Source organism: Typopeltis vanoorti, chromosome 8 (assembly GCF_054136105.1).
Source record: "Typopeltis vanoorti isolate ZY-2024b chromosome 8, IOZ_Tvanoo_1.0, whole genome shotgun sequence".
Lineage (NCBI taxonomy): Eukaryota > Metazoa > Arthropoda > Arachnida > Uropygi > Thelyphonidae > Typopeltis > Typopeltis vanoorti.
The window spans coordinates 150,473,619-150,485,668 of record NC_143556.1 but is presented as its reverse complement, the minus strand read 5'-3'; the positions used below and the strand labels follow the sequence as shown (position 1 = coordinate 150,485,668).

General features: G+C 36.0%; 1 protein-coding gene across 2 annotated transcripts in view; it reads right to left on the bottom strand.

Moving 5' to 3' along the window:
- The window catches only part of LOC150104424 (glutamate dehydrogenase, mitochondrial-like), a 214,610-nt gene that overhangs the window by 48,205 nt on the left and 154,355 nt on the right, over window positions 1–12,050 (bottom strand). For both annotated transcript variants that reach the window (XR_016548701.1, XM_090397011.1), the window contains one exon: window positions 3,526–3,617. Coding sequence is in view for 1 of the 2 variants with exons in the window: in XM_090397011.1 (XP_090253137.1) it covers window positions 3,526–3,617 (92 nt within the window). In the remaining variant the exon portion in view is untranslated. The remainder of the gene's footprint in view (window positions 1–3,525; window positions 3,618–12,050) is intronic.

Below are 12,050 nucleotides of genomic sequence, written 5' to 3'. Positions count from 1 at the left end.
CAATAAGAGAAAGAATCTCATCTGTCATCCATTCCTGTTGTTTTATATTATTCACATAACCTACTTCTTCAATACTTGTTGTTACGATGGCATTCTTTAAGCTATTCCAAAGAGATTCCGCACTTTTATTTATGTTCGGGTCTTTCAGTTTTTCTACATCAATTTTATTTTTCTTCTTTTGTGATTTTTTAGCTGATTTTAATCTAAGACGTACTTCTGTAACTATGGGATTGTGGTCTGATGAGATATCTGCTCCAGGATAAGTCTTTGCACTCTTTATACTACTGTGGAATCTTTTATTTATCAGTATATAATCAATTTGATTTCTGACAATATTATGTTGGTTATCTTGAGGCGAATTCCAAGTGTACAGTCTTCTTGGTGGAAGTTTAAACCAGGTATTTGCTATTGTTAGATCTTCTTCCTGACAGAATTGGACTAGGCGATCTCCTCTGTCATTTCTGGTGCCTAAGCCATGTTCGCCAACAATTTCTCCATCACCCCCTCTTCCCACTTTTGCATTGAAGTCACCCATCACTATGTTTATATCATGTTTCTTTGTTAGGTTTTTAATCTCTTTTAGGTGTTCATAAAACTCTTCAACATCTTCTTCACTTTTGTCAGCTGTGGGTGCATAAGCTTGGATGATATTTATGTTAACGGGGTTTCCCTTAAGTTGTAACAGCATTATCCTTTCAGAAAATGGAATCCAATTTATTACTGATTTATTGATTTCTTCATCTACTATTACAGCTACACCATGTCGATGTTTGTTCTCATCATTCCCAGAGTAATACATTGTCATATTATCTTGTTGACACTTTCCAGATTCTGGCCATCTTGTCTCGCAAATTCCCAAAATCCGGATGCCCAGCCTCTTCATTTCTCTTGTGGCATTTCTTAATTTGCCAGCTTCATACAGAGTTCTGACATTCCAAGTTGCAATTTTAAAAGTGGACACCATTTTGAGCCCAGAGATTCTTCGCACCCCTGTCCCATTTAAGGGACGCCGGGAACTTGGGGCCAATTGCAAGGGTTTGCTCGCCATGGTGGTTGTTCTGGAGATAAGGTAGAGCAGTAGTTTCTCCGTTTGCTTTCTGCTCTGCAGTATTACAGACGTACACGATATAATCATATTGCCATCTGCAAATCTCTGATCACAAGCTTTTCCGTCATCATTTGGTTTCGACCTTGTGTCAGTACTGACAATGCTGCTTCCCAATGTCAGGGGCAGTGACCTCAGCAGGTAAGGAAATACCTTTTAGAAATACCTTGGAAATACCTTTTAGAAAAAAAGCAGAGTTGCAAACAAGCTGAATCATTCAGGAGGAATGAGCTGCTCTCAAATCCTGGATAGTGGGATCTACATTGTTTTACAATAAGTCATAAAAACTGTAATCCTTCCAGCAATTATGTATACAGTTAACATCACTAGCACAGAAGAAGAAGAACAAAACAGTAAGATATTTCACCCATCTATTCATTAGACATCATCAGATACTGTATGGTCACTCCTTTCCTTGGCGATGTTTCACACCAGTGCTTACCACGTAGTTCTGTCATATGCTTTTCTGGAAGCTTCAACTCTGTGAAGATCGGTCACTTCAGACACACCACTCGTCCATCTTACTGAAGGTCTACCCCCCGCCCCTCCTCTTTTTTCCAGGAACTTTACCTTCTATTACTGTTTTGAGAAATCCTCCGTCCATCCTTTTAATGTGTCCAAAGGATTTCAGTCAATATCTTTAAGGAGCCTTAAAAGTTCTGCCAATCTTTTTTTAGTACTTATCCATTTGACCAACTTTCAGTATATGATAACCTCAATAGCTTTATGTAACACCACATCTCAAAAGCAACTACCCTTTTCCTATCAGACCTCTATATGTTCCAAGTCTCACATCCATAAGTCACTGTTGGAAAAAAACAGCTGCATCCTTCCAGATTTTAGACAATTCTCTGACTGTTGTTTAAGCCATTCCTAATCTTCTTGACATCTTCTGAACAGCAATTCTTCACATTAATAATGGATCCAAGGTACTCAGATTGAGTTGAAGTCCTCTGATTGATCAGATTAATGATCAATCTACCACTTTCCTAATTCCTGTCTTAAGCTCACCCAATTCTACATGCATGTTGTTCTCAGCATAGATACTAAACAGGTGAGGAGAGGTAGGCATCCTTACCTAAGTCGCTTGCAAACCTTAAGCCAATTGTTAATCCAACATCTGTTCTTACCATAGCTTCTTGCTCAACTGTACAAGTTAGCTGTCAGTCTGATAGCTAACACATCCTGATGTGTTGCAGAAAATTTATTATTTTTATTACCTCCCACATTTCACATGCTGAATATAGTCAGAAACTTTGGAGTAGTCTATGAAACACATTACCATTACATTACAGTCTAAATTTTTTATACTTTTTAATGATCTATCTAAGGAAAGGATCTGACCTCTGGTACCTATCCTTGTATTAATGATTGGTAAAATAAAATCACCTTGACTTCTATGCAATCTATGCAAAAGATTTTTTTACCTTCTGGAATTTAATGGTAATAATTAGCCGTGATGTTTCCATTTAACTCTGGGTAATCCTCAATTTTTTAGTCAATGTCCATGTTTCAATTCGATAAGTATACAACTGTCAACTATTTTTCTTTTAGGGCTGATTGGGGTGTTTTCCAAAGGCTATGCAACTAAGTTGAATTCTACATATATATTTTCTTCTTCACAGCCTCCATCTACTGTGATATTTTGTTCTCAGGAAATGTAGATGGTTACTACATCAATTCCTCAGTGTTTCACGTGTACTGGCTTTTTGGTTATGTATTTATTAGACATTATTTTTGTTTTGTCTTTGTTTATATATAATCCTTTCTTTTTACTTTCTGCATTCAATTTATTGATCATTTGTTGAAGTTCTTCTGCAGAATTTCCTAAATAAACAATGTGATTAGCAAATCATAGGTGATTTAGCTCTTTCCCATTTATTATAATTCCTCTAATTTTTCCATTTCAGACTTCTCAGATGATATGTTTGCTTAAACAGAATGAGAGAGAAAATATTAAAAAATAGCTGGTGTTTAAGGCCAAGATGGCAGGAAAACGACTAGAGGAAGACCAAAACTAGGTTGACTGATGCAGTTACAAGTGCCTGAGATGACTAAAACCTAAGATATGACAACATTAGAGTTCTGGCAGATAATCTAGAGGAAAGCTGTGGATGCTAGCAAAAATATAAACCTCATGTAGAACTGTCAAAGTATCTTGTACACTCTTTGAGGAAACATATTAGGAATTGATGATTATATGATGATAATCATCATATAATCATCAATTTACAGCCTCCATCTACTGTGATATTTTGTTCTTGGGCAATGTAGATAGTTACTACATCAATTTCTCAGTGTTCCACATGTACTGACTTTTATATGGTAATAATCATAGCATGACTTATTTTTAAGAAAGCAGAATATAGCCATTGTATAATCTTCATTCATACAAAAAACCTAAATGAAAAAACACTTGCCGAAATTCGCTTCTGGAAAGCCTCACTGGGCACAACAGGAATATGACCACCAGCTTTACCAAACCTTCTTTCTAGTGATTCCTGAACACTTTCTGTAACATAAAAGAATGTTCATAAAAAGTTTTTCCAGCTGCATTATTAAACCTATATACAAAAAAATGAATTAAAAAAGTGGTACATTTCAGTATTATTTATTGGCATATTTAGATAGCAATAATAAAAAATATACAGTAAAACCCCTTTTTTACACTTTTCAGGGGACTTGAAAGCAACTGACGGAAAAAAGTGTAAATAGTAGGAAATGTAAAAAAACATTTAAAAAAGGCTAAAAGATGACTTACTGCTAGTATGTGAGTCGACATACTCGATTACAAAATTTAATAACTGAAAATAAATGAATTTACAATTACTTACATTCATGTATTTAAAAAAATCTTTAATTCTTGATTGTTTTTGCTTTTCATTTTTTTTTTTTTTTTTTTTTTTTGACATAGTGGCAGATTGCTTTGCATTGAGTTCAATGCTTGACCTATTTTTTACTCTCATGTTCAAAGTGGACATGGAGAATCCAAGATCTTTTGCTAAATGCACACGTGTTCCGGCATGCCAATCTACACATCGCAGAATTGCCATCTTTTCTTCTACCGAAATACATTTTCTGTCTTTTTTCTCCATGTTACTAACATGGATAATCCACCACCGCAACTTGGAAGCAACTTTCACACGCTAAATTACGTAGCAGAAATTCTGCAATATCAATTCGTACTGTGATTGAAAAATCACAGTAACGCTCATCACTACATTACTGCTGCAAGCGTGCAGGTCACCGCGATGGCGGAAACAAAGCTACAGCCGAAAGCAATGCCATCTGGGAACAGAAATGCGCAGATTTCGGCAGAAATTGATTCATCACTTGCCTTAGTATCCCATAATGCAAAACACATCTTCTTGCACATATGTATAATGCTATGCATTATGGGAAAGGTCACTACCCAGACCAGTTTCGACCTTTATTGAGGTCTCATCAGTGGGAGCCAGAACTGCAGGTGGGATACCAAGGTTGAAGTAATACAGAAATCATATTTTCCTATATGAGTTGCCAAAAGGTGTCACATTATCTTATTATTAAAATACTCTCAATTAGAGATAGATTGTTGAAAATTTTTCATTGGTTATATTATATTATAAATTAAAGATACCTAGAAATTATATACTTGGTTTAATCCATTATCCAAGTGTAAGTAAACAAAGTTTGAGCCTGAAGTATCTTTCAGGACTGGGGCAACTCGTGGCAAAGGTGGTATGACTTCACATCACTTGCCTTAGTATCCTATAAAGGAAAATATGACTTTTGCATTACTTCAACCTTGGTATCTCATCTCCAGGTCTGGCTCCCACTGATGAGACCTCAATAAAGGTCGAAACTGATCTGGGTAGTGACCCTTCCCATAATGCATAGCATTATAAATGTCTGCAAGGAGATGTGTTTTGCATTATGGGATACTAAGGCAAATGATGTGAAGTCATACCACCTTTGCCATGAGTTGCCCTAGTCTTGAAAGATACTTCAGGCGCAAACTTTGTTTGCTTACACTTGGATAATGGATTAAACCAAGTATATAATTTCTTGGTATCTTTAATTTATATATATGACTTGTTCTGCATTACGTCAGCAAACCCTTTACAAAAACACCTATATTTTTTAAGAAATATAATCATAATTGTAGTTTTTCGTACATAAAAAAAAAGAAAGTTATTTCGATGTCGATGGTTTCATAAAATCTAATAGATTCGTCTGACGGCATAATGTCTTTTTCTTGTGATGCAAAATTTCTTCATAGCAAGCCAATGCTTTTTTAATTCATTGCCTTACAATTCGTTCCTCGTTAGACTCTATGTCCCCCAAAATCTGTAAACCTTTCTTAATTAAACTGGAACCTTCTGTTAATTTTGCAATTGTTATGTGCTTTTCTGGTAGAACTGGATCTGAGGTTTCAGTCTCTTCAGTAGTGATTTGATCATGCATTTCTATGAGCTCATCGATTGTAAGCTCCTTGTTACGTGAGTCTAACAGCTTCCTGACATTTTCATTGTCGACTTCTAAATCTAATTGCCTTGCAAGGTTGACAACTTCTTCTATTGCCTCAGCAACTTGATCAGTTTCTGGCAACATTTCCGTTGTTGACAGAATAACTGGCAAGCCAGCTTTATATTTTTTTTTTTTTAGAGCTCTTGGATTTTCGGAGCGATAAATTAAGAGAGGTTTTAACTTGCAATCATCAGCTGCATTTCCACCAAGCATTACTGTCAACCGGTCTTTGCAAGCCTTAAAGCCAGGAAATGTTTTTTCTTCACATGCGATGAAAGTTCTCTTAGGCATCTTTTTCCAGAACAAGCCGGTCTCGTCTACATTAAATATGATTTGACTGCTATAGCTACCTTCCTCGATGATAGCCTTAAGTGTCTCAGGAAAAGAAGAAGCCTCTTTATCAGCCCTTGCTGCCTCTCCACTCTCTGCGATTTTTAAATTGGTTGAACCAACCATTACTGGCCACGAAATTTTCTTCTTTGGCCACTTCTCCAGCTTCTACTTTTAGACTCTCAAAAATCAGCTTGGCTTGGCTACATATTGTCATTTGATCAACTGGACAAATGACGATATGCTTATCACACCATAATTTAAACATTGTTTCTATCTCACCAATAATTCCATGACATTTGCGAATTATGCTTGAATTCAATGATTGGGCATTTTTCACAGCAGCGAGAATTCTTTCTTTATCTTTTATGATTGTTCTTACTATGGATTCCTGTAGATCGAACTTCTTTGTTAACTCACAAATTTTCATTCCGCCTTCAAAATCCTTAATAATGTTGAGTTTTGTTTCCAAAGTCAATGTTTTTCTTTTCTTTCTAAGTGTAGAAGAATTGGACTTGCTTCTTTTGGACGACATTATTATTTTTTATGTGATAAAATTTTTATCAAGAACATAACATTAAACAATCATAAGGTTTGTGGACTATAAAAATCATGTATGAATGAAGATTGCGCGAAGCATGCCAGTGCTTGTTCACAGCATGTGCGACACTGGCGAATGTGGCTGGCGCTGGAAAGATACGACTAGTGGTGGGGCGTGAAGCGGGATGGGAATACGTACATATAAGAAACCACGTAACTCCGGATTCACGTAAGTCGGGTATTACTGTACTATGCATCAATATAAAATAACTTAAGTGCAATGGATGACTTCAGATCTACCACAACCCAGTTTTCCTCCAAGTGGGCTTAGAAGTGAAAATATCCCAGACTGGGTGCCAACTAGCAACTGGATAAAACTAACAATCATTCTACACAAATCTACTAGCACAGTTCCAGCCATTGACTCAAAGGAAAAGGAAAAATTTCACTACTCAATTTCAGGCTTAGAAAAACAGATAACTGTATTAACAGTTGCCACCGCAGAGGTGCCACACACAAACTCTGACAAGCTTCTGGATTAGATTAGATTAGATTAGATTAAAAATCTAATCCGCAAAAAGAACAGAGCCAGATGCCAATACCACAGAACACTGACAAGCTCTCAATAGGGCTATAAAGGAATTTCGATATGTGCTTAGAAACTATTGAAATCAATGGTGGGAAACAAAACTTCAGTCCTTAAACACAGAGCACCAGATGCTTTGGGAAATGATCAAAGCTCCATGCACAGACTGCAAACCTCTCCCACCAATCCATGGTGAATGCTGTCTGGTTTATTGTGACATAGACAAAGTTAAAGCCTTTGCTGACAGCCTAGAGAAGCAATGTAGTCCAAACTACATCCATGAAGATCTAGACTTCATCAGTAAAGTACACACCCAAGTACACTGTATGCTAAAATGCACAGTGTACATAAACCTCATCCAACTGACATTGCCTGCTAAGGTATGTGAAATCATCACCAAACTTAATAGGAAAGCACCAGGTGCAGATGATATTTCTAAAAAAAAATCATCAAATGCCTGCCACATAAAGCCATAATGCACATTGTTGCTATTATTATTGCAATATTAAGATAGCACTACTTCCCTGAATGATGAAGAGTAGCAGATGTAATCTTAATCCCAAAACCAGGAAAAACAGCAGAGAAGGTAATACTAAGTCGCTAAAGAATTAAATCTCATTCCCAATGAGCAATTTGGATTCTGGAAGAACAGAACAAGTTTTCAGATCATGGAAAACATCAACATATGGTTCAATTGGAAGCAGCACGGGAGGGGGGGGGAATCTTCCTCCTGTACATTGCCAAGGCATTCAACAAAATATGGCCCAATGTGCATCTTTTCAAACTCCTGCAGGCCAAATTCAGACTAGGACTGGTCAAACTTACCAAACTAAAGCTCAGCAATCACAAACTCGAAGTAAAGGGAATTAGATTTTCTGAATGCAACATCACTACAGGAACCCCCCCAGGACTTCCTTATCATCTCTGCTCTTTGCTATCTATGTGGCTGACATCCAACATGCAGCTGCCAATACACTGGCCCTATATGAAGATGATACTCTGCAATAATGGTCTGCTTCTTGCAACCTAGACTGCAACCAAAAAAACTGCTAGTACAATGGTTCAAAAAATGACAAATTGATGTTAATGAAAACAAGAGCACTGCATTGCCACCATTTATTCTTATGGAGATTTTTAAAGAATGTTGTATATTCATGTCATTTTTGTCCACTGGTTCAAATTTAGCATGCATCAGAAATCCTGTCTGTTGTGAGAACATTGTTGAAGGTGCTGTCCGTAATGGATAGCATCTTTAGCAATATCCATAATCCATGGTTCTTGTATCAGATTCTCCCTGTGATCACATTTCTCTTTTGAAGTACCATATTAAGTAATTTTTCTGGTGATATATGCAAACAAAAGTAGTCTATATATTTCTCCAAAGTATTGCTTAGAATTATGATTTCTAAGATGCAAACCTTATGAAAACTCCTACAAAAAAAAAAAAAAAAAAAAAGTCGCATATTACATTTAAAATATGCCATTTGATGCAACCTCAAAACTAATAGCAGAAATGCCTCTAGAATACATTATAATCACAGTTTTCCAACCTTTAAGCTGTGTGTGAATGGCTGCACGGTTCATAAGAAACATACAGCTCCACCAAGAGGCTGATATCCCTGAGATCAAAACTTTCCTACACATAAAGGCTGCAAAATTCTTTGCAAATGCTGCTATCTATCCTAATCCACTGAATAGGTATTGAAAGTTTATTTTTCACTTGGTTAGACTATAATAAATTTAGTTTAATCCTTTATCCAAGTGTGAGCAAACAAAGTTTGCACCTGAAAATGACACACTCGTAACTGATTGAGTAGTAAGGAATGACTTGCTTTTTGATAGTGTCTAAGCTTGAACTAGCAACAAACAATTTAAATATTACAGAACTAGAAACAGATTTGTCAAATACGTTAAATCAAGAATTGCTACAATTAATTATAACTGTCTCAAAGTATTCGGGGAAAAAAGCTTTTGATAAAAGCAATAGTGCTCTACATATTAAATACCTTAATCTATTAAATCGATCAAAAAAGATCACTAACAAATTACCAACGGAAAAATGGGTAGTCAATTTATCTAACCGTCAACTAACAAAAGATGAATTAAATGTTCTAGCAAGAGGCCATAAATTTGCGATTTCACCAAAGTGTTTCCCATATTTAGACTTTATACATAATATAGAAAGAAACATCAAGCATCTCTCCAGTATTGAAGCCAACAAACTTCGTTTCGAAGTAGCTAAAGTGATCTACAATGCCAAACCTTCAGAATTAAATACCCCACCGTCGGAATTGAAAGCTATTATTTCCTTAAAACGTACCAAAAATTTAATCATTACTAGAGCTGATAAAGGAAATACCACTGGTTCTTGATACCAATTCATATGACCGAAAAATTAATTTACTTCTTCGAGATCGTAATACTTACTCCAAATTGGATTTTGATCCTACAAATCGTCAACTCAGAAAATTAAATAAGCTACTTAATGAAACTTCCTCCTTAGATGAAGAAACAATCAAAAAACTTAAGACATACCATGCAAGACCTCCTAGAATTTATGGCTTACCTAAGCTACACAAAACTAATGTTCCACTTAGACCTGTCGTAGACTGTATCGGCTGTCCAACGTAAAAGTTAACAAGATTCTTATCTAACCTTCTCCGCCCTCACATAGGCCACTCAGTCTCTTCAATCAAAAATTCTACTGAGTTTCACACAAAAATTAAAGACATTCAACTATCAAAAACTGACTTGTTAATCAGCTTCGACATTGTCTCCTTCTTCACTAACATTCCCCATAAAGAAACAATAGAATTACTAACTCAAAAATTTCCGTCTGATATAGTTGAATTGTTCAAGTTTGTTATTGCATCAGGTTACTTCACCTGGAAAGGTCAAATTTACAAGCAAGAGGAAGGAACAGCAATGGGATCTCCTTTATCACCAAACCTAGCAAATTTGTTTCTAGAACACCTTGAGGAAAAAATATTCACTTTTGAACCCAAACCAAAAATTTGGCTAAGATATGTCGATGACGTATTTGCAGTATGGAATCATCCCGAACCTAAATTACAACTGTTTCTAGATAAAATTAACCTTCTTCATCATCGCATCAACTTTACGTTAGAAAAAGAATCTCCACAGGGTATCTCTTTTTTGGATTTACACATCAAAAGAAAAGAAGACGGTTCCATCGCCACTTCCGTCTTTCGCAAGCCTACATTCTCAGGTCGCTACATTCACAATTCTTCTGCTCATCATCCATCTCAGAAATCTGGCATTATTAAATCACTAGTTTCCAGAGCACACAAATTCTGCTCCTCTGAAGAATCTTTAAACCAGGAATTAGAAGTTATCAAAAATACAGCCATCCTAAATGGATATAATCCCAAAACAACTCAAAAAATCATCAGTCACTTCTGCATACATCAAACCAGACAGGAAGAAGTGCATAGGATTCCCATACCTTACATTAAAGGCATCTCAGAATGTCTTTCTAAAATTATGAAGAAATACAATTTTGCCACTCACTACTTACAAACCTAATCAACCAAATTTACAACTTATTACCTTCTCCTAAGGACAAATTCTCACCCTTGATGTTACCTGGTGTTTATGAGATTCCATGTTCATGCAAATTATCTTACTTTGGACAGACAGGTAGGTCTGTTCAGAAACGTATCTCGGAACATCAAGACCACATTCGTCTTCTTAAACCGCAGAAATCTTGCCTCTCTCAACACGGAATTGAAAATCCAAACCATAGGATCCATTGGGAAAAGGCTAAACTTTTACATAGATCTTTATTTAAACATGAACATTTATACAAAGAAAGTTCTGAAGCCCTACTACACAGACCAAACTTAAACCGCAACGACGTTCTTACTATTCCTAAAGTATGGGAAATTATCATACAAAACTGTGTTAAATAATTAACGTTTTTTTTTTTTTTTTTGTACAACTTTAGCACGTTATGCACGTTTTCATGAGATTCTATTGTAATCATGCGCCCTAACTGTATGTTATTCCTAATTTTTGTACTGATGATGTCCTAAGATACTTAGGATGAAATATTTACAATTAAATAATTTTCACTGTGGTTTATGTGTGTTTCTTCTAATTATGAATGCACCACAGGTTTCGTTATTTAAAAAAAAAAAAAAAATAGTTTTAATACAGCTTTTAATAGTTTTGCAGGACAAATTCCTGTCCAATATCATAGTGCTCTTTGCCCTTGTACTAAGTTCTGGTTATTTTGTGTGGCAAAATACTTTACCAGTAAAAAGAAAGCACAGTGAGCCAAGGGATCACTGTTATAACCCCCAATTGCTAATTTTTATATGGAAGCTTTTGAACTACATGCTTTAGATTCTTTTGCTTTAAAATCCAAAGTCTGGCTTAGATATGTTGACAATGTTTTCGTTATCTGGTCTCATAGCTGCCAGGAAGACAATTTCTGCAGTCACCTAAACCAAGAACGCAAACACATGCAATTCACAACTGAAATTAAAAGTAAGAAAACACTTCCTTTTCTAGATACACTCATCACACATCTTCCTTCCAGAAGCCTTTCCTTCACTGTTTACCATATGTTGATACATATTTGCCAATATATTATTATTCGTGACACCTCCAAGGAGTCCGAAGACTCATCGTGGGAGGATACCCACTATACAACTGTTTCCACCACTACACGTCTACTATCAATCATCTCCATCAATGCCACCTACCACCACCACAACTAGTATTTTTTGTCTGTAAATTGTGTGTGTTCTGAATGGCCGATTTGTCTGTATGCGGGACGAAAAACCAGAGTTTCTGGGAGAAAAAATCCTGCTACCTCCGTATGAGATCGACTAACTCACCATCGATTGAAAAAGTCCACATAAAGATTCCTCCCGTCACAACGAGAATCGAACTTAGGCCAATTCCAATCATATATATACAGATAAATACTCTTACCACCACCCAACACAAAAA